Source organism: Adiantum capillus-veneris, chromosome 6 (genome assembly GCF_014529385.1).
Source record: "Adiantum capillus-veneris isolate H3 chromosome 6, ASM1452938v2, whole genome shotgun sequence".
Lineage (NCBI taxonomy): Eukaryota > Viridiplantae > Streptophyta > Polypodiopsida > Polypodiales > Pteridaceae > Adiantum > Adiantum capillus-veneris.
Genome location: NC_140936.1, coordinates 6756097 through 6775243, shown reverse-complemented (window position 1 = coordinate 6775243; position 19147 = coordinate 6756097). Strand labels below are relative to the sequence as shown.

Sequence of the window (19147 nt, the reverse complement as noted above, 5' to 3'; positions counted from 1 at the left end):
AGTATGAACAACGCCTTTCAAACTCACATTTACAGAGAAACCATTAGAAACAGATGTGCAATCATCAATCAGTCCAACAAGCCGAACTTCAACCTTATCCTGTGCCAACAGTCTACACTTCTCTAAGCGCCGCACGATTGCTCCTGTCTCAAATCTTTCCATACCTCCTGTCCTGAACAAAGCTCAAGAAATTAAGCACTGCCCCCTTTCAAGAAAGAAATATGGTATGGCGTTAAACCTGAAACTGGAGATAGTATACCCAATGACACCTCCAACTGACACCTCCACACTATCAGAACAGCCAGCACGCCTCAATAAGTACCAGCTGTGGAGAGTGATCTGTAACAAATCTGACTTTGTCATTGCTGCAAATTGAGCCTCTCAATAAACAGTTTACAGATTGTTCAAGGCACCTGAGTTGATTGTGCACCACAAGCCCCACATCCTTTCACTGCGGGGGGTTCCATCCCGAGGTTTCTCTGCTCCTGGCCTTTTTCCTAAAATGCAGAAAAACGTTAAAATCATTAAACTGGCTGATCCCAGCAATTAGACTAATTAGCACCACGCAATCTTCGCCAGACGTGAATTTTCAGCTTAGGTTAAGCAAAACCTTTTCTTTATACTTACAAAATGCTCAATAGATTGAAGAATGTGGGCAGGAAAGAGAGGAGCAATCTTGCAAGTGCATTCTTCTATTAAGCACCACTATTGCTTCCATTGCTCTAGAAAGTGCAAACCAAGCATAGGTGATAACTTTCTTTTTGCCCCTCCCACTCGCAAAGAGAATTTGTGTCATCAACTGCATTGGAGAAAGAGGGCACTTGCAGAAAAGGACTCATTCACAAAAGCACAGATACAAGAAAGCGAAAATGCCTGGATCAAGGTGCTGGCAATAATAGCTTCAGACCTGAACAATAAAATTGAAACTATCCCACTAATTGTTGAGAGACTGAGATTTTACCAGCATTGACTTCTTGAACTCTCAATCTTCATCAATTTCAAAATGGGCTTTCTAAAGAGTGAGAGCAACGTGTAGGAGGAAAAGCGCATTGAATATGGAGGAGACAGTGTGACAAAGATGGAGACCAAAATATAGAAATAGAGGCTTTCACCTTTATAAAGTATAGAAAGACAGAGAGAAGGGGTTATAGAGAGACATGAAATGAAATGAAATGATATATTAACGTCTTCAAGAGGCCAAAATGACCTGTGAGACCAAACCGTTACAAACTGGTGAATCTGATACCATGTCTAGGTACAAAAAATGAAATGAAACTAGAGGTACTACTAGCTGGAACTGTGTGGAGTATGAGTGATCATTGAATCCATTCTTATTTGCACTCTGGATGTCGAGACAGTATGGCTCAAATCCTTTGTTGTAGTCTCCATCGATGTTGTGAAGCTCCTCTGCTCACTCAGGGGGTCTTGATCTCCCTAACTCCAATGCTCGGTCAATGAAACTCCAATGCTCAGTCAATGAGAGTGCCCTGGGTGTGAGTCTGGGCTGAGCTTTGCAGTGGTGGCTGCTCCTCTATCTATCTAGTGTCAGGTGTAAAGAAATCAGTAATCTGCCTTTGGGATTGTCTTTCTCCAGATCTCTTCAGTACACTGTCTCTGTGTCTATGTAACGCTAGCAAATACAATCCAAGACATCTTTGGTCGTGATAGCTCATGATTCTTGAGAAAGGTCCAAAGCCTTCTCTGAATGGACAGTGGAAGCGACCCAGTATCTCATAATACATTGTGCAATGATATATATAATGCATTTCCGTTTCTGGCTTCGTGTGGCATAGGCGGCATATCCTGTTGGCTGTTGGAATCCCTCTGAATCTACAGTCTCAATCTCGAGCTGGTACGAAGATGTTCGTATCTGACCAATGGCACACCCTAACCCATGAGATAGATGTGTATCCATATAGCTAGGTCGAATCACAAATCCATCCCCTATGAGTTGGAAAAGATGCTCTCTATAGAAAGCCATCTTCATGTCCAACTCCTGTGCCGGCTCTATCCATGTCCTCCTGGTGTCCAATTGGTGAGAGATCATAGCGAATGAGTCTAGTAATCTCCATCTGAGTAAGAGGCAGAATTTGGTGCATCAAGGGAGTATTGAAAGAGCGGTGAGCTCTCCATGTTGAAGCCATATGTCTAGAACCATGCTGACATTTGTGCATACCAGCAAGATGTGTCCCCCTGTGACGCTAACTGTCTGGAAGACTCAAGGGGTTTATATGGGATATCTGTCTCTGGTAGTATCCCATAAGTTGTGCATGAGGGAGACTGTTCTGGTAAGCGCCTCTATCTCCATAGGGAGGGCTGCTAACTCCGCTCTAATGATCTCGTGAGGCATGGATGCCTTGTCTCTAATCAATCGGGAAATCATAGACACCAAGGGCCTCTCGATGACTCTCCACCCATCCTGACCGAGAGAGGGTCCCAAACCTGAACCGCATAGAGCATAGCTAAAGCCACCAAGGCATCAGAGAGCCAAAATTTTGTTCGGGGTTCTTGGAACTACACCTACGAACACATTCTCTCCGATCCTCCAAGGGCCGCATACGCTCTGGTCAGCCTAGTCTCTGCTGCTCTCTTCAAAGAAAACCTTGGCCAATGAAGACTACCCCAATCTGTGTACTCCACGATCCCCTGACCATAAGTGAATGTCGGTGTTGATCTCCTGATCCACTGCGATGTGGTGTTAAACACCATAACCTTGGTTTTACCAAGGTTACAAACAATCCGCTATCCTCCGCAAACCTATGTAGTGAATGCAAATGTCGTTGCATACCCTCCAGTGAGTCAGAGATCAACACAATATCATCAGCAAATAACAATGGAATCCATGTCCCTGCTAGCTGGGCACCTCTATCACCCTCTCTGTCAATGTAATCCGAAACCTCGTCTACATACATACCAAATAGAGTAGAAGACAATGGACAACCTTGTTTCACTCCAAGTGGAGTGAACTAAGTCAAATACCCCCTTTGGAGTACGTGCATGCCCCATCACTAATCAGTATAGAGCCATGATCCCCCAAATCAACTCATTAGGCACTCCCATCTCCTATACTCAGCGTATCAATCTGGCTCTGGCACCATGTCGAATGCGTTGCAAAAATCCACAAAGCTACAATTGATTTGTCTCCCATGTGCCCTACCCTCCTCAATGATGGCTCTAAGTGTCAAAATATGGCCGAGTGTGGAAAAGCCGCTCCTGAAATCAGCTTGTCCGGCTGCCCGTGTGCAGTCCCTCTCTGCCCATCTACTCAATTGCTGCTCAAGGATAGATACATACAACCGTGCCAATGTGTGTCCAATTATAATAGTACGGTAGTCTCCGGGCACCATATGTAAGGTGCAGTAAAAGTGAATCTTGAACTTTGCTCAAGATGAGTGCTCCAAACTGTGCTCAAGGTTCCTTTTACTTACGGAAGGGAGAGCCTTCCGTTCCTTTAGTGAGAGAATGCAATGGACACAAACAAAGTGAATGGACACTGTGCGTGAAGGTGCATGAGATTGAGAGATAGTGAGAGAAGAGAATACGACACCGGAAAGTTGTCAAACCCTCCTCCAAGGGCCCCACTCTCGATGTCGAGAATGGTCTACTATTGATTGCACAATCTGATACAAGGGCTGATGCAATGAGTCTAAATGCTGTGATGTCGATGTCAACAGTGGAGAGGGGGAATAGGGAACACACCCAGCACACCAATGTCTGCCTCTCTATAGCCCAGGGATTCCACAGCACCCCTAACCTCTCAAATAACCCCTTCAAATTGGCTAATTTGCACTAACAACTCCACTTTAGCACACATAACAACTATCTCCTACCTTGCAAAAACACCTCGCAGCACAAATGCACCCACCCTGCTCAACTCAACCTTTCCGACTCACAAAACACCTCGATTCTGCCCTCTTGGTTACACCCTTCAAGCTGCAGGTAAACCTTGTGCAAGCACTGGCAAATACACAAAGAGCGAGAGCAAAAGGAGGGGAATGGGGAGAAGCAACACAAGAAATGGGGGCAAATATTTGGTATTATTGCATAGGGGAATAGTACAATCAAGTATGCAACTTCAATGGCAAGCTTTGCACTACCCAGGCTTGCAACTTTCAATCACACTCTCAGGCAAAAAAAGCCCACCTTGGTCAAAGACCCCAAAAAATGAACGTATACCTCCTTTTATAAGGGTGTGTCTAGGAGACTTAAAAAAGAAATAATGAATGTGCTTCTCCTCTCGTGCACTTCACTTGTAGCTTCATTTAGAATTTCCTTGCATTGCCACCACTTGGCACATTTGATCCTTTTGGTATCTGCATAGTGCAAACCATCTTGACTCCTTTAGCCTCTCAATTTGGCCGTCCGACTTGCCTTGCATTATTTGGCAATTCAACCCTTTGAATACCTTCTCTCTCTTCCATTTTGTTCTTCCCTAACACTTTGGCGGGATTGGCCTCTTGGCCGGACCTTTTGAGCCCTTTTCGTGCTCCAAACTGGCCCCCTCTCACTGTTGTGGGACCACCCTTTTCCATGAAAGGGGACCTCGCTATTGCCCTCCCTCTTTCCTTCAAAACCTTGGGGCCCCAAGGCCCGCGGGACTCACCGCTAGTCGAGCGCCACGTCATCAACCACTCCACGCGGGCGCGCACAGCCGTGCCGCCTCGCCTTGCCAAAACCATCACCAGCTCCGCCCCGCACAGCGCCTAGCAGGGCAGCCGCCCGCACGCCATAGCCAACGAGAGAGCTCCACTCTCTCTTCCCTTGTGTTCATATGTGGGCTCACGGCCCTGATGATATAGTGCAACCCCCCGGATCTCCATTGCGCATATAGGATAATCCCTCCGACACGTGGCAGTTGTGGGGAGTATCCCCTCTTTGAATGTCTTCCAAGGCCATATAAAAAATGCACATCCTCACTATTTTTTTGGCCCACTTCATAACCCTACCATTTTCTACTGAGAAGCCCAATGACCAGAGTAAAACCTCCACCCGATCGCCTCAATCGTCGGCTTTAATTCTCTCCGTGCTCGTCGAATTTCAACTTTCTTGGGTCCGCGATCCAAGGCGACCAAAAATTTGAAAAATCTTCTGCAAACACTTTATCTTCAACAACCCTAGGTTTTCCCAAGCCATAACTCGATGCTCAAGGATCGGAATCACGTGTCGTGACTTCGTGCTAACTCCACATGATATACACTATCACCGAGAACTTTGGCAAGGCCCAAAAGATGCCAGATGGCACATCCTCCAATGCAGCCAAGTGGGCTCAAACCCGACTCCCGAAAAAAATTCAACTCGCCATAAAATGCAAACCATGCCTCTGATCCGCAATCTGAAAAGACGGGTAGGCTCCATAAATTGAGCTCTACACACCTGTACCTCAACTTCCACTTGGACCACCTGTCCCCAATTGCCCTGTTCGATGGAGATCTGCTACACAGTCCAACTTTAAACTTGCACAACGGGGCTCCGTTTGATGAGCCGTCTAGACCTACTCCTTCAGCACTTCAAGCTCTTCATTCCTAGACCCAAAAGCTGCACTTTGCATCTCCTTCATCTACTACCCAAATTAGCCCCTCATGGAGCCTTCCTTGGCCTATAAGCCGCATCAGGCATACAATTGCGCTGCTACCTGTCATCCCATAATTTTCCTAGCTGCTACAGCCCTTTGCCATGCTTCTGCTCGCCTGCATATATCTGCCCATGCCACCTTCTACAGTCGACACACTTTGGCTGCACCAACGGTGTGGACGACGAGGACGAGGCTTATCCTGAAAAATGAGTGCTTTGAATTGGTAACTCTTGCACCAAGTCGGGGGCGGATCTGCTAACTTGATGGCCGCAAAAAAGTTGCTTCCTATCTGCTGAATTTGCTGCCTAAAAACGCTGAGGTTGCTGTCCTTCTAACGCTGGATCTGGCTGTCCATAAACGTTGTCTTAATGGCGCTGAAAGGCTGCTGCAAAATGCTGATATGATGTTGCGGAAAACGCTGCCAAGCTGCTGTAAAACGTTGATCTTGCTGGAGCAGAATCGCCTATTGCAGGCTGGGAAAAACGTTGATGAGGCTGGCTGAAAACGCTGGCTATTAGGCTCCAAAAACACCAGGTTGAATGGGGGAGGTCGTCTTGCTGATAAGGCTCTCCGGAGACCTGCTGCACTGAGTGCCTGATGCTCTCCTTTTTCTTCTGTCAGAAAGTGCTAGCTCTGGTTTGCTTATATATTATCTTAGCAAAATTGCCCTACCTAGTTCCCAACAAAAGTCACTTAATAAATAAGTGAAAAATGTCAAAAATAGAGAAAATGGGTTTAATGCTCTGGAAAATTTCCCTGATGGATTCTGATGGATTCTAATGGGAATGCTGATGATCATGCTGTGTGCAACCGAAGGATATGCATCTACTCTAAGTGACTCGTCATGCACGGTCAACGAACAGACTCACAAAAGTGCCAGATCACTTCCTATTCTAGACTGACTTGACTGACTGAACCGTGGTCATGCTATAGCTTGTCCACGGACACATAGGGTTGGATATGTCACGTGACATCCCCTCCTTTTCAAAGTGAGGTACTGGTACCGAACTGTATGGTGTCGAGGGAGATCGCCAACAACATCCGGTGTCACGTGACACATCCCAACCCTGTGTCCGTGGACAAGCTACACCATAGCAGGGTTCCCGTCAGCCAAGTCAGTTAGATTAGCAGTGATCTGGCTTTACATGGAATGGGTATGTTCATGGTTTTGTGTTGGAGATGGTTTCAGGAATTTTAAACCATGGAGATTCTTGAAGATGAAGGAAGTAGATCCCTAGACGAAGTTGAAGCAAGGAAGAAGATTCAAAAGACTTTGTGTCGCTTTCGCACGGCCCAAAGAAGCAGGCGTTGCAAACCTTTATGAAGTTCAAGTACCGCACGACCAACACATCAGAGTGGGCCGGCAAAGAGTCCATTCCAAGATTTCGGATGCTGTGGGCAATCTCCCTCGACGCCATACAGTTCGGTGCCAGTACCTCACTTTGAAAAGGAGGGGATGTCACGTGACACATCCCAACCCTATGTGTCCGTGGACAAGCTACACCATAGCAGGGTTCCCGTCAGCCAAGTCAGTTAGATTAGCAGTGATCTGGCACTTTTGTGAGTCTATTCTTAGACCGTGCATGCCAGTCACTTAGCATAGATGCATATCCTCCGGTTGCACGCAGCATGATCATCGGAATTCCCATCAGAATCCATTCGCATCACTTAGGGGAATTTTCCAGTGCATTTAGCCTATTTTCCTATTTATTGGGATTTTCACTTATTATTTTTAAGTGACTTTCCAACAAAAGTAGGTAGGGCAATTTTGCTAAGTTTCTATATAAGCAAACCCAAGTTAGCACTAAATGGCAGAAGAGGCAGCAGGAGCACCTTGCTCAACAGGCAACTTCTCAGCAGAACCTTGGTGGATTCCCTCCAAGCAAGATCCCAAGCCTTGGCGTTTTCTCCAAGCAGCAAATTCCTATCCCTAGCACTTTCAACAGCATTCATCGCCGGAAAGCCAAGCCCTTGGCATTTTTGCATCAGATTGTCGCCGGAAAGACCATCACATGCCTGGCGTTTTTCACATGCCCAGTGTTTTTGCATTTGCAGAACCCCGGCGACAGAAGGACCACTTTCAGCCCCTGGCGTTTTTGGATTTCAGCAACAAATTAAGACCGGCATTATTCACCTAAAGTTTAGCAGATTCAGCTCGTAAAGACCATCAGTTTTCAGCCCTAAGAAACCTCATTTTTCAGCCAAGAAAATGTAGTCAAAACAGTCATTTTCAGCCACCGAAACAGTCCCGAAATTCAGCGACTAGAAGATCTCAAATTTCAGCCGTCATCGTCGTCATCGTCACCGTCGTCGTCATCGGCATAGACCAAGTTGCATAGTCCATTGCATACGCATTGTACACCTTTGTGCAATCAAAGAATAGACCACTCTCGCCGACGAGAGTGGGGCCTTCGGAAGAGGGTTTTACAACCTCTCGGGTGTCGTATCTCTTCTCTCTCCTTCTCTCAGTCTCATTCACTTGCACGCACAATCCACTCACTTTGTTCGTGACCACAGCACTCTACAAGACGGAAAGCTCTCTTTCCCTAAGAACTAAAAGGAACCTTCAGCAATAAGGATCACTAATCTTGAGAAAATACAACATTCATTCCACTGCACCTAACATTGGTATCAGAGCTTTGGAAGTGTTCTGCATTACTCAAGGAAAGAACCACAAGAATCATTTTGCTTGTTGTGATCGCACGAACCCAAGTTTACTTGGGCGTGGCGATTCCTAATCGTGCTTTGTTGAAGAGTGACAGGAATCCCAAGAAAGAAGAGCTTGTCCAACCTCCCCTTGTGTCTCTTTTCACTCATTGAGAGCGGACCGTGCACTTAGCGACCGGCCAATCGACGTGAGGTGGGAAAAAGCAACCTTTGTTGGAATTAGGGTTGCAGAGAAACACACACAGCTTGGAGAAGACGAAGGAAGCTCAAGGTACACAATAGAGAGTGTATTCCTTAGTGTGCAATGGAAAGATAGATAGCCCTAGAGTGACGGGCGTATATACAATGCACGGGGGAAAAAACCTCCTAAAGAGGGAAAAAATGCCCCGGCGGTCCTAGTGTGTTCACACACATCACTACCACATGTATATGGTAACAAATCCCCCCTGGAGTGATGCGGTGAACGAGAGCTGGCACATGAGTAAAGGGAAGTGCCATGCCCTGAGGACAGGATCAGTCCACAAAGGGGAGTAAGCCCAAAGCTTTGCGGAAAGCTTCAAGCTTCTCACGAGACAATGCCTTTGTGAAAAGATCTGCAAGGTTGTCCTGTGTTGGCACATAAGCCAAGCTGATCTCTCCTGCTGAGAGCCTCTCCCTGACATAGTGGTAATGCACCTCAATGTGCTTTGTGCGAGCATGAAAAACTGGGTTCCTCGCAACTGCCAATGCGCTCTGACTGTCAGTGTAGATAGTGTTGGCAGTGTCCTGTCCAACACCCAAGTCAGCCATAAGGCGTCTGAGCCATACACACTCAACCGTAGCTGTGAAGACTGCCCTGTACTCAGCCTCACAACTCGAAGTGGCCACAGTAGGTTGCTTCTTGCTCAACCATGATATACATGAATTGCCAAGCATGAAACAAAAACCACTTGTGGACACTCGCGTGTCAAAACAACCAGCCCAATCTGAGTCCGAAAAAGCATGTAAGTCTGGCGGCAATGATCCCCCCTTGGGATAAAACAAGCCAAGATGTAAAGTGCCACTAAGGTAGCGGAAAATCCTCTTGACAGCCTGCCAATGCTTAGACCCTGGGCTATGCATAAATCTGCTGACCTGCGAGACTGCAAACTGAATATCTGGCCTCGTGTTGCATACATAAATGAGGCAGCCAACAGCAGTTTGGTAAAGAGTGACATCAGCAGGATCGCCAGCATCATGTAGACTCAACTTCAAACCTGTTTCCATGGGAGTGGCAATAGGTTTGCAATCCTCAAGTCCAAACTTACATAGCAATGTCTCTATGTAACTTTTCTGACACAAGGCAATACCACCATCACACTGCTTAAACTGTATACCCAAGTAATGATGCAACAGCCCCAAATCTTTCATCTTGAAAGTAGCATTCAAATCAGCCTTAAATTCAGCAATATGTCTCTCATTTGGTCCAGTGATCAGCAAATCATCAACATAAAGAACCACAATGAGAAATACATCATCCTCACGCTTTACATACAATGTGCTTTCTGTTGGAATGTTACGAAAGCCTCGTTTAACCAAATGAGTGTCAGCTTTCTCATACCAAGCACGAGGAGATTGCTTCAACCCATACAAAGCCTTCTTACATTTGCACACTTTGTCCTCTTGTCCTTTTATGACAAAACCGCGAGGCTGCGTTACATAAACTTCCTCAAATATGTCACCATTCAAGAAAGCAGTAACAATGTCTGATTGATGTACATCCCAACCAAAATGAGCTGCCAATGCACATAGAAAACGCACAGTAGTCATACGACAAGTGGGAGCAAAAGTCTCTTCATAATCTATGCCTTTTTGTTGTGCATAACCCTTTGCAACAAGTCGAGCCTTATGGCGATCGATCTCACCATCCGGCTTGCGTTTCAACTTGTAAACCCACTTGGTACCAATGGCCTTTTTGCCAGGAGGCAAATCACATAAAGTCCATGTGTCATTCTCTATAAGTGCATCATATTCTGATTTCATGGCAGCAATCCAATTTTCTGAATTCTGTGCTTCATCAAAAGACAGAGGCTCCTCAACATCATGTAAACTAGACACAGCCAAAGCATAACAATCTGATGCATAAGATGCATGGCGAGAGCCTGAACGAGTACGACTAGATAAAGGTGCATCCAATTTACTGTCACGCAAAGTGTGCACCAGCCATTTTGGCATACCTCTAGCCTGCTCATTTTCAGCCCTTTCCTCATCAAGTACATCATGTACATCTGCATCAGTAATAGGCTGTTCTAAAACATTTTCAGAAACCCCCATAGGCTGTACATTTGCCTCATTGGAACTTACATTCGTATTTCCACCACTGAAAAGAGGCAACAAAGTGTCATAAATGTCCTGTGAGCTTACATTACTGTCTCTAGTACATGACAGCAAGGGTTGAACAGAATCTTCCACAAACACTACATCCCGTGAAACCAAAATACGTTTTGTTTGCGGATGATACAACCTGTAACCTTTGCTTTCAGCACTATAACCAACAAAAATACATTTGACAGCCTTATCATCCAATTTTCTGCGCTGCACTTGTGGCACCAAAGCATATGCCAAACAGCCAAAAACACGCATGTGCTCAATAGAAGGTTTTCTATCATGCCATGCTTCATATGGAGTAATAGACTGCAAAGCTTTCGTAGGACACCTGTTAAGTACATAAGTGGCACACATGATGGCCTCAAGCCAAAAAGAATGCGGCAAAGCTTGACTTTTGACCATACATCGTGCCATTTCCGTTAGTGACCTGTTTTTCCTCTCAGCAACACCATTTTGCTGAGGTGTATAAGGCACTGTACATTGGTGTTTTATCCCACGACTAGCCAGAAATGCATTAAATTCATGAGACATATACTCCCCCCCTCGATCGGAATGGAGGGTGCCCATAGTACATTTTGAGACATTTTCAGCCATAGCCAAAAATTGTTTGAAGCACATAAAAACTTCGGACTTCGCTTTAAGCGGAAATACCCACGCATGCCTGGAGTAATCATCAATGAAAGTCACGAAGTACAGGTAATTGCCCAAGGACGGAGTTTGCATGGGCCCACAAACGTCACTATGCACAAGCTGCAACCTGCATGTGGCCCTAACTGAACCATCCTTTGGAAACTTAGAACGCTGCATTTTACCCAGAATACAGCCTTCACAAACATGTTTGATAGGTGCTTCAAGAGGCGGCAAAGAAGCAACCATATCAGATTTCTGCAAACGCAGCAAACTGGCAAAATTCAGATGACCAAAACGTGCATGCCAAAGTTTTGCATCTGAAATAGCCCTTGAATCTGCAACAGCATTTGCAAAATTTTGTCCACACTTGTCATACAAAGTGAGCTTATACAGCCCACGGCACAAAAGCCCAGATGCAACAATTTCATCACCAAAACTGAGATCATGAACTGTACATCTGTCATCCACAAATTTGACTACAAGTCCAAGTCTAGCAAGTGCGGATACAGACAATAGATTCTTCTTGATCCCAGGTACATAAAGTGCATCAACAAGTGTGAAGGAACTGCCATTAGCAGCAGTGAGCACAATCTTTCCAACTCCCTGAACTGGATAAGAGGCGTTGTTGGCACAAGTGACTGAATTCCCATGAGGGACAGACTCGAGAGAGGTAAACAATTCACGATGTGAGGTAATGTGCTTTGTAGCACCACTGTCGAAATACCACACATGTGAATCTGCAGCAACTGACAAGCATGCATCATGGACAGCAGGATTGTAAGTGCACTCTGCGCTAAAAGCCCATTTTGCATCAACATCAGCATCACAATCTCCTTTCACAGAAGACTCAACAATGGCTGCATTTGTAGTGGAACCAGCATTTGCAGTGGAACCACCCTCTTTCTTCTTAGCCTCTTTGGCCTTCAACTTAGGACACGACTTGATCAAGTGATCATTGGCTTTACAATAATGGCAACGCATCTTCTTTTTGCCCTTATCACCAGAATTGCCAGACGAAGTGCTGCCAGCAGAAGCATTAGGAACATAATTTTTGCCACTCGCAGCAGAACCATAAGAAGTGGCTGCATTACTGTTACCACCCTTTCTTTGAGAAGCAATAAAAGCCTGTTCAACTGCACGCTGCCTAGTCCTGTTTTTTCTAGAAAGTGACTCTTGCAACAGCAATGTGCATAATGCATCAAACTTGACAACTTCAGGATTTCCTTGGGTCATCAGTCTCCAAGTACTAGCAAAAGTCTGGTAGGAATCTGGTAAGGCATCAAGAACAGTCTGCACAAGGGAACTGTCAGAAATGACTTCACCTGCAGAAATGAGTTGCTCATTGATATCCTTGACACTAGCAAGGAAAGTGTCCATATCATCTTCCTCATGCATAATCTTCGACTCTAGCTCTTTACGCAGCAAAGCAATTTTAGCCTCATTGCGGCTTGCATAAAGACCTGCTAGAATATCCCAAGCCTGTTTTGCAGATTTTGCTGAACGGATGTGAGGAATAATGGTGCGCTTCACAGACAACGCAATCAATGCATGAGCCTGCGCATCCTTAACATCCCAACGAGCTTGTTCTGCTGTAGGCAAAACAACTCTAACAGCTGCAATCCTTGCAGCAAGACCTGCAACATCCTCAATATCGCCTACATCTTCAGAACCAGGACGTACATCAATGCCCTGCACAATGTTCCAGACACCTTTTGACACAAGAACGTGTTGCATCATATAAGCCCACATAGGGTAGTTGTCCCCATCCAACCTGTCCTCAGCAACAAACATCTTGAACACATCTGTGTTGTTGTTGTCAGCCATGGTAAATGCTGCACCTGATGTGAAAAGTGCCCGAAAATAGGAGAAATGGAGCGGGAACAACTTGTGCTATATAGCACAAACCGTAGAAGACTATAAGGCACATGTTATGCAGAAAACGGCACTGACAGAAAATCTGCACAAAATGACGAAATAACCTGTGCAGTACTGCCCGTAGTGGAAACGGAGGCCGAAATGAGCCCAAATCAAAATTCTGAGCAGACCGAGCTCTTTGAGCTCGCCCAAAATATTTGTCGACCTGCGAACGCTTGCCAAAGCTCACTGAAATCGGAGAAAGTGAGCAGGCGTGTGCTGGAGCAGCTGGCGACTAAGCCCGGGAGGACGTGACCTGCTCTGATACCAATTGTTGGAATTAGGGTTGCAGAGAAACACACACAGCTTGGAGAAGACGAAGGAAGCTCAAGGTACACAATAGAGAGTGTATTCCTTAGTGTGCAATGGAAAGATAGATAGCCCTAGAGTGACGGGCGTATATACAATGCACGGGGGAAAAAACCTCCTAAAGAGGGAAAAAATGCCCCGGCGGTCCTAGTGTGTTCACACACATCACTACCACATGTATATGGTAACAACCTTGGTGTGAGCGCAAGGCCACCAAGGGGTGCGCCCGCAGAAAGGAGTAGAACTTGAGTGAAGAGAAGATCCTTCTCCAACGCGATTTGCAAGCGAAAGAACACCTCAAGAACCTCAAGAACCCAAGACCCCCAAGAACCCAAGTTCCTCGTGAACTTCAAAACCCAAGACCCTCAAGAACCCAAGTTTCTCGTGAACTTAAGAACCCAAGACCCCCAAGAACCCACAACTTCAGAATGATCATCACTCGAAGCGGAATGGATACTTCGCTTGGAAGTGATGAGCATGAGAGAGGCGAAGAAGAATTTTCCCCACCAGGAGGTTTTTCCGACCCTTCCCCATCTACGACAAAGATTGCACTAACTCCTATGGAGGAGTTGGACCAAGAAAGAGAAGCAGAAAGAAAAGCCTACGAAGAAGATATGGCTGCCATCGAGCGTGAGTACCAAGAAAGAAGGGCAACCATAGAAGCAAAATTTTATCACGAGAACAAAGCACAGATGCACCAGAATCGGGAAAAGGAGACTCTCTCAATCTCTTCTTCTCCAAAGCATGATACACTGAATTTGCATGATTGTGTGAAGCATGATGATGATTTGATTGACCATGATAAGCATCATGATTTGAATGACAAGCATGATGATTTGGATGACAAAGAGAAGCATGATGATTTGGATGACAAAGAGAAGCATGATGATTTGAATGATATTGCTAAGCATGATGATTTGGATGCCAATGACAAGCATGATGATTTGCATGATCAAGATGTGATTTCTCACAAGCATGATGAGTTGCATGAAGAAGATGTGATTGTTCACAAGGATGATGTGTTAGTTGATGCTTTTTCTAGCGAAGCTAACCTCGTTGTCGATTCGATCAATCACCAAGAATCGATCTTGGCTTTTGAGTGGAGGTCCACAGATCCCCCACAAGAAGATTCGATAGATCCCGAAGAAGCGATCTTGGCTCTCGAGCATTGGTCCAAAGAGCCCTCACAGGAAGTATTGTGCGTTCGCATGATTGATACACACGCATTGTTCGAGTGTTTCATTCGTGAAGGTTTCCTGTATTTTAGTCAGCATCGTTATGTGATCCCTTTTTCTAGGCATGACATATTGTATGTTGAGCACGTTTCTCTCATCGATGAGCACGAATGTATGCGGATTGTGCATGAAAAGTTTGTATGTCAGGAAGTCACATTCCATGTCTCTTCCTTGGCATGACACAGTTTCTGAACGAGCACATGATAGTATGAGCACCAAGCATGGGCATTTCCATTGTGATTTGCCACAGTTGATTGATTTCGATCAAACAGAAAAGATTCAACCTCATTGTTTGCATGTGTTGGATGAACGGGTTGTCACTCCGTCTCTATGTTCGTCTACATTGCATACACAATCTTTAGCGAAGACAAGATTTTTTTCCTTCACTTTACATGGAATGGGTATGTTCACGGTTTTGTGTTGGAGATGGTTTCAGGAATTTTCAGCCATGGAGATTCTTGAAGATGAAGGAAGCAGATCCCTAGACGAAGTTGAAGCAAGGAAGAAGATTCAACAGACTTTGTGTCGCTTTCGGTGCGGCCCAAAAGAGCAGGTGTTGCAGACCTTTATGAAGTTCAAGTACCGCACGACCCACACATCAGAGTGGGCCGACGAAGAGTTCCTTCCAGGATTCCGGATGCTGTGGGAGATCTCCCTCGACGCCATACAGTTCGGTGCCAATACCTCACTTTGAAAAGGAGGGGATGTCACGTGACACATCCCAACCCTATGTGTCCCTGGACAAGCTACACCATAGTAGGGTTCCCGTCAGCCAAGTCAGTTAGATTAGCAATGATCTGGCACTTTTGTGAGTCTATTCGTAGACCGTGCATGCCTAGTCACTTAGCATAGATGCATATCCTCCGGTTGCACGCAACATGATCATCGGAATTCCCATCAGAATCCATTCACATCACTTAGGGGAATTTTCTAGTGCATTTAGCCTATTTTCCTATTTATTGGGATTTTCACTTATTATGTTTAAGTGACTTTCCAACAAAAGTAGGTAGGGCAATTTTGCTAAGTTTCTATATAAGCAAACCCAAGTTAGCACTAAATGGCAGAAGAGGCAACAGGAGCACCTTGCTCAACAGGCAACTTCTCAGCAGAACCTTGGTGGATTCCCTCCAAGCAAGATCCCAAGCCTTGGCGTTTTCTCCAAGCAGCAGATTCCTATCCCTAGCGCTTTCAACAGCATTCATCGTCGGAAAGCCAAGCCCTTGGCATTTTTGCATCAGATTGTCGCCGGAAAGACCATCACATGCCCAACATTTTTGCATTTGCAGAACCCCGGCAACAGAAGGACCAATTTCAGCCCCTGGCGTTTTTGGATTTCAGCAGCAAATTAAGACCGGCATTATTCACCTAAAGTGTAGCAAATTCAGCCCGTAAAGACCATCAGTTTTCAGCCCTAAGAAACCTCATTTTTCAACCAAGAAAACACAGTCAAAACAGTCATTTTCAGCCACTGAAACAGTCCCGAAATTCAGCGATTAGAAGATCTCAGATTTCAACCATCCTCGTCGTCGTCGTCGTCGTCATCGTCAAAGGCATAAACCATGTTGCATAGTCCATTGCATACGCATTGTATACCTTTGTGCAATCAAAGAATAGACCACTCTCGCCAACGAGTGGGGCCTTCGGAGGAGGGTTTTACAACCTCTCGGGTGTCGTATCTCTTCTCTCTCCTCCTCTCAGTCTCATTCACTTGCACGCACAATCCACTCACTTTGTTCGTGACCACAGCACTCTACAAGACGGAAAGCTCTCTGTTTCCCTAAGAACTAAAAGGAACCTTGAGCAATAAGGATCACTAATCTTGAGAAAATACAACATTCATTCCGCTGCACCTAATATCCGGAATCCTCCAAAGGACTCTTCGTGGGCCCACTCTGATGTGTGGGTCGTGCGATACTAGAACTTCATAAAGGTCTGCAATGCTTGCTTCACTAGGCCGCGCCGAAAGCGACACAAAGTATCCTGTGGCTCTCTCAATGCTTCAACTTCGTCTATGGACGTAGGTTCACCTCCAAGGCTGAAAATTCTTGAATCCACTTCCAACACAAAAACATGAACATACCTATTCCATGTAAGGTGACTGGAAAAAATCTCGTCATCCTAAAAAACTGTGCATGCAATGTAGATGAACAAATAGAAGGAATGTTAAACCGTTCACCACACACACGCAAACATGAGATCGAATCTTGTCTTTCTGATCTAAATCAATCAACTATGGAAAATCACAACGGAAATGCCCATGCTTGGTGCTCATACTTTCTTGTGCTCTTTAAACAACTATGTCGTGCCAAGGAAGAGGCATGGAATGTGACTTCCTTGAATGCATACTTTTCAGCTTTTATTGAATAATCCGCATACATCCGTGCTCATTCATGAGTGAAACGTGCTCAACGTACAATATGTCATGTCTACAAAAAGGGATCACATAAAGACGCTGACTAAAATACAGGAAACGATCACGAATGAAATACTCGAACAATGCGTGCTGACTAATCATGCGAGCACATAGTACTTCCTGTTGGGGTTCTTTGGACCTAGGCTCGAGAGCCAAGATCGGTTCGTCGTGTTTGATCGAATCTTCCTCAGGGGGGGGGTATTGTGGACCTCGAATCAAAAGCCAAGATCGATTCTTCCTGATTGATCGAATCTGCAATGAGGTTAGCTTGACTAGAAAAAGTATCAAATAACACATCATTCTTGTGAACAATCACATCATCTTTATCTTGCAAATCATCATGCTTGTGAGAAATCACATCTTGATCATGCAAACCATCATGCTCGTGAGAAATCACATCTTGAGCATCATGCAAATCATCATGCTTATCATCATGCAAATCATTGTCATTCAATTCTTGTGTGGCATGCTTGGGAGAAGAAGAGATTGAAAGAGTCTCCTTTTCCTGATTCTGTGCAAACTGTGCCTGCACAATAGAACAAAGTCGCAAGAACTCTTTCATGAGTTGGTCGCTCTTTTCTTTTCTTGCTTTGTTCTGGCGATCAAATTCTGCTTGTCTTGCTTTGTTCTCGCGATCAAATTTTGCTTCTCTTTCTTTGTTCTCGCGCTCTATGGCTACCATTCTTTCTTCATACTTACGATCAATTTCTGCTTTTCTTGCTTCCTGTTCTAACTTCCTTGCTTCGCGTTCTAACTTGTTGTCCATAAACATCTGCTCCAATTTCTCCATAGGATCTAGTGCAATCCTTGGCGTAGATGGGAAAATGAGAGGGTCGGAAAAACCTCTTGATGGGGAAAATTCTTCTTCGCCTCTCTCATGCTCATCACTTCCGAGCGAAGTATCCATTCCGCTTCGGGTGATGACCATTCTGAAGTCGTGGGTTCTTGTGGGTTCTTGTGGTCTTAAGTTCACGAGGAACTTGGGTTCTTATGGGTCTTGGTTCTTGGGGTTCTTGGGGTTCTTGAGGTTCTTGAGGTTCTTGAGGTTCTTCTTTCGCTTGCAATTTGTGTTACAGAAGGATCTTCTCTTCACCCGAGTTCTGCTCTTTTCCGCGCGGGCGGACCCCTAGGCGGCCTTGCGCTCACACCAAGGTTGCTTTATCCCACCTCACCTTAAGTGCACGGTCCGCTCTCAATGAGTGAAAAGAGGCACAAGGGAAGGCTGGACAAGCCCTTCTTTCTTGGGATTCCTGTCACTCTTCAAAAACACGATTAGAAATCGACACGCCCAAGAAGTCTTGGGTTACGTGCGGCAACAAGCAAAAAAAATTCTTGTGGTTCTTTCCTTGAGTGATACAGAACACTGTCAAAGCTCTGATACCAATGTAGGGTGCAGTGGAAGTGAATGTTGAACTTTGCTCAAGATGAGTGCTCCAAATTGTGCTCAAGGTTCCTTTTACTTACGGAAGGGAGACCTTCTGTTCCTTTAGTGAGAGAATGCAATGGACACAAACAAAGTAAATGGACACTGTGCGTGAAGGTGCATGAGACTGAGAATAGTGGGAGAAGAGAATACAACACCGGAAAGTTGTCAAACCCTCCTCCAAGGGCCCCACTCTTGATGGCGAGAATGGTCTACTATTGATTGCACAATCTAATACAAGGGTTGATGCAATGAATCTAAATGTTGTGATGTCGATGTCGACGGTGTGGACAACGAGGATGAGGCTAATGCTGAAAACTGAGTGCTTTGAATCGATAACTCTTGCACCAAGTCGGGGGCTGATCTACTAACTTGATGGCCGCAAAAACGCTGCTTCCTATCTGCTGAATTTGCTACCTAAAAACGTTGAGGTTGTTGTCCTTCTAACGCTGGATCTGGCTGTCCATAAACGCTGTCCTTATGGCGCTGAAAGGCTGCTGCAAAACGCTGATATGATGCGTGGAAAACGCTGCCAAGCTGCTGTAAAAACGCTGATCTTGCTAGAGCAGAATCGCCTATTGTAGGCTGGGAAAAACGCTGATGAGGCTGGCTGAAAACGCAGATTGCAAAGGCTGAAA

General features: G+C 45.4%; 1 protein-coding gene across 4 annotated transcripts in view; it reads right to left on the bottom strand.

Moving 5' to 3' along the window:
• Positions 1-19147, bottom strand: part of LOC147455096 (uncharacterized) — an 86392-nt gene that overhangs the window by 26767 nt on the left and 40478 nt on the right. For 3 of the 4 annotated variants that reach the window (XM_086515197.1, XM_086515199.1, XM_086515200.1), the window contains 3 exons: positions 414-497; positions 239-339; positions 28-172 (listed from right to left, as the gene is read on the bottom strand). In XM_086515197.1, the coding sequence (XP_086371323.1) occupies positions 28-172; positions 239-339; positions 414-497 (330 nt within the window). The remainder of the gene's footprint in view (positions 1-27; positions 173-238; positions 340-413; positions 498-19147) is intronic. The other variant, XM_086515198.1, reaches the window with a different exon arrangement.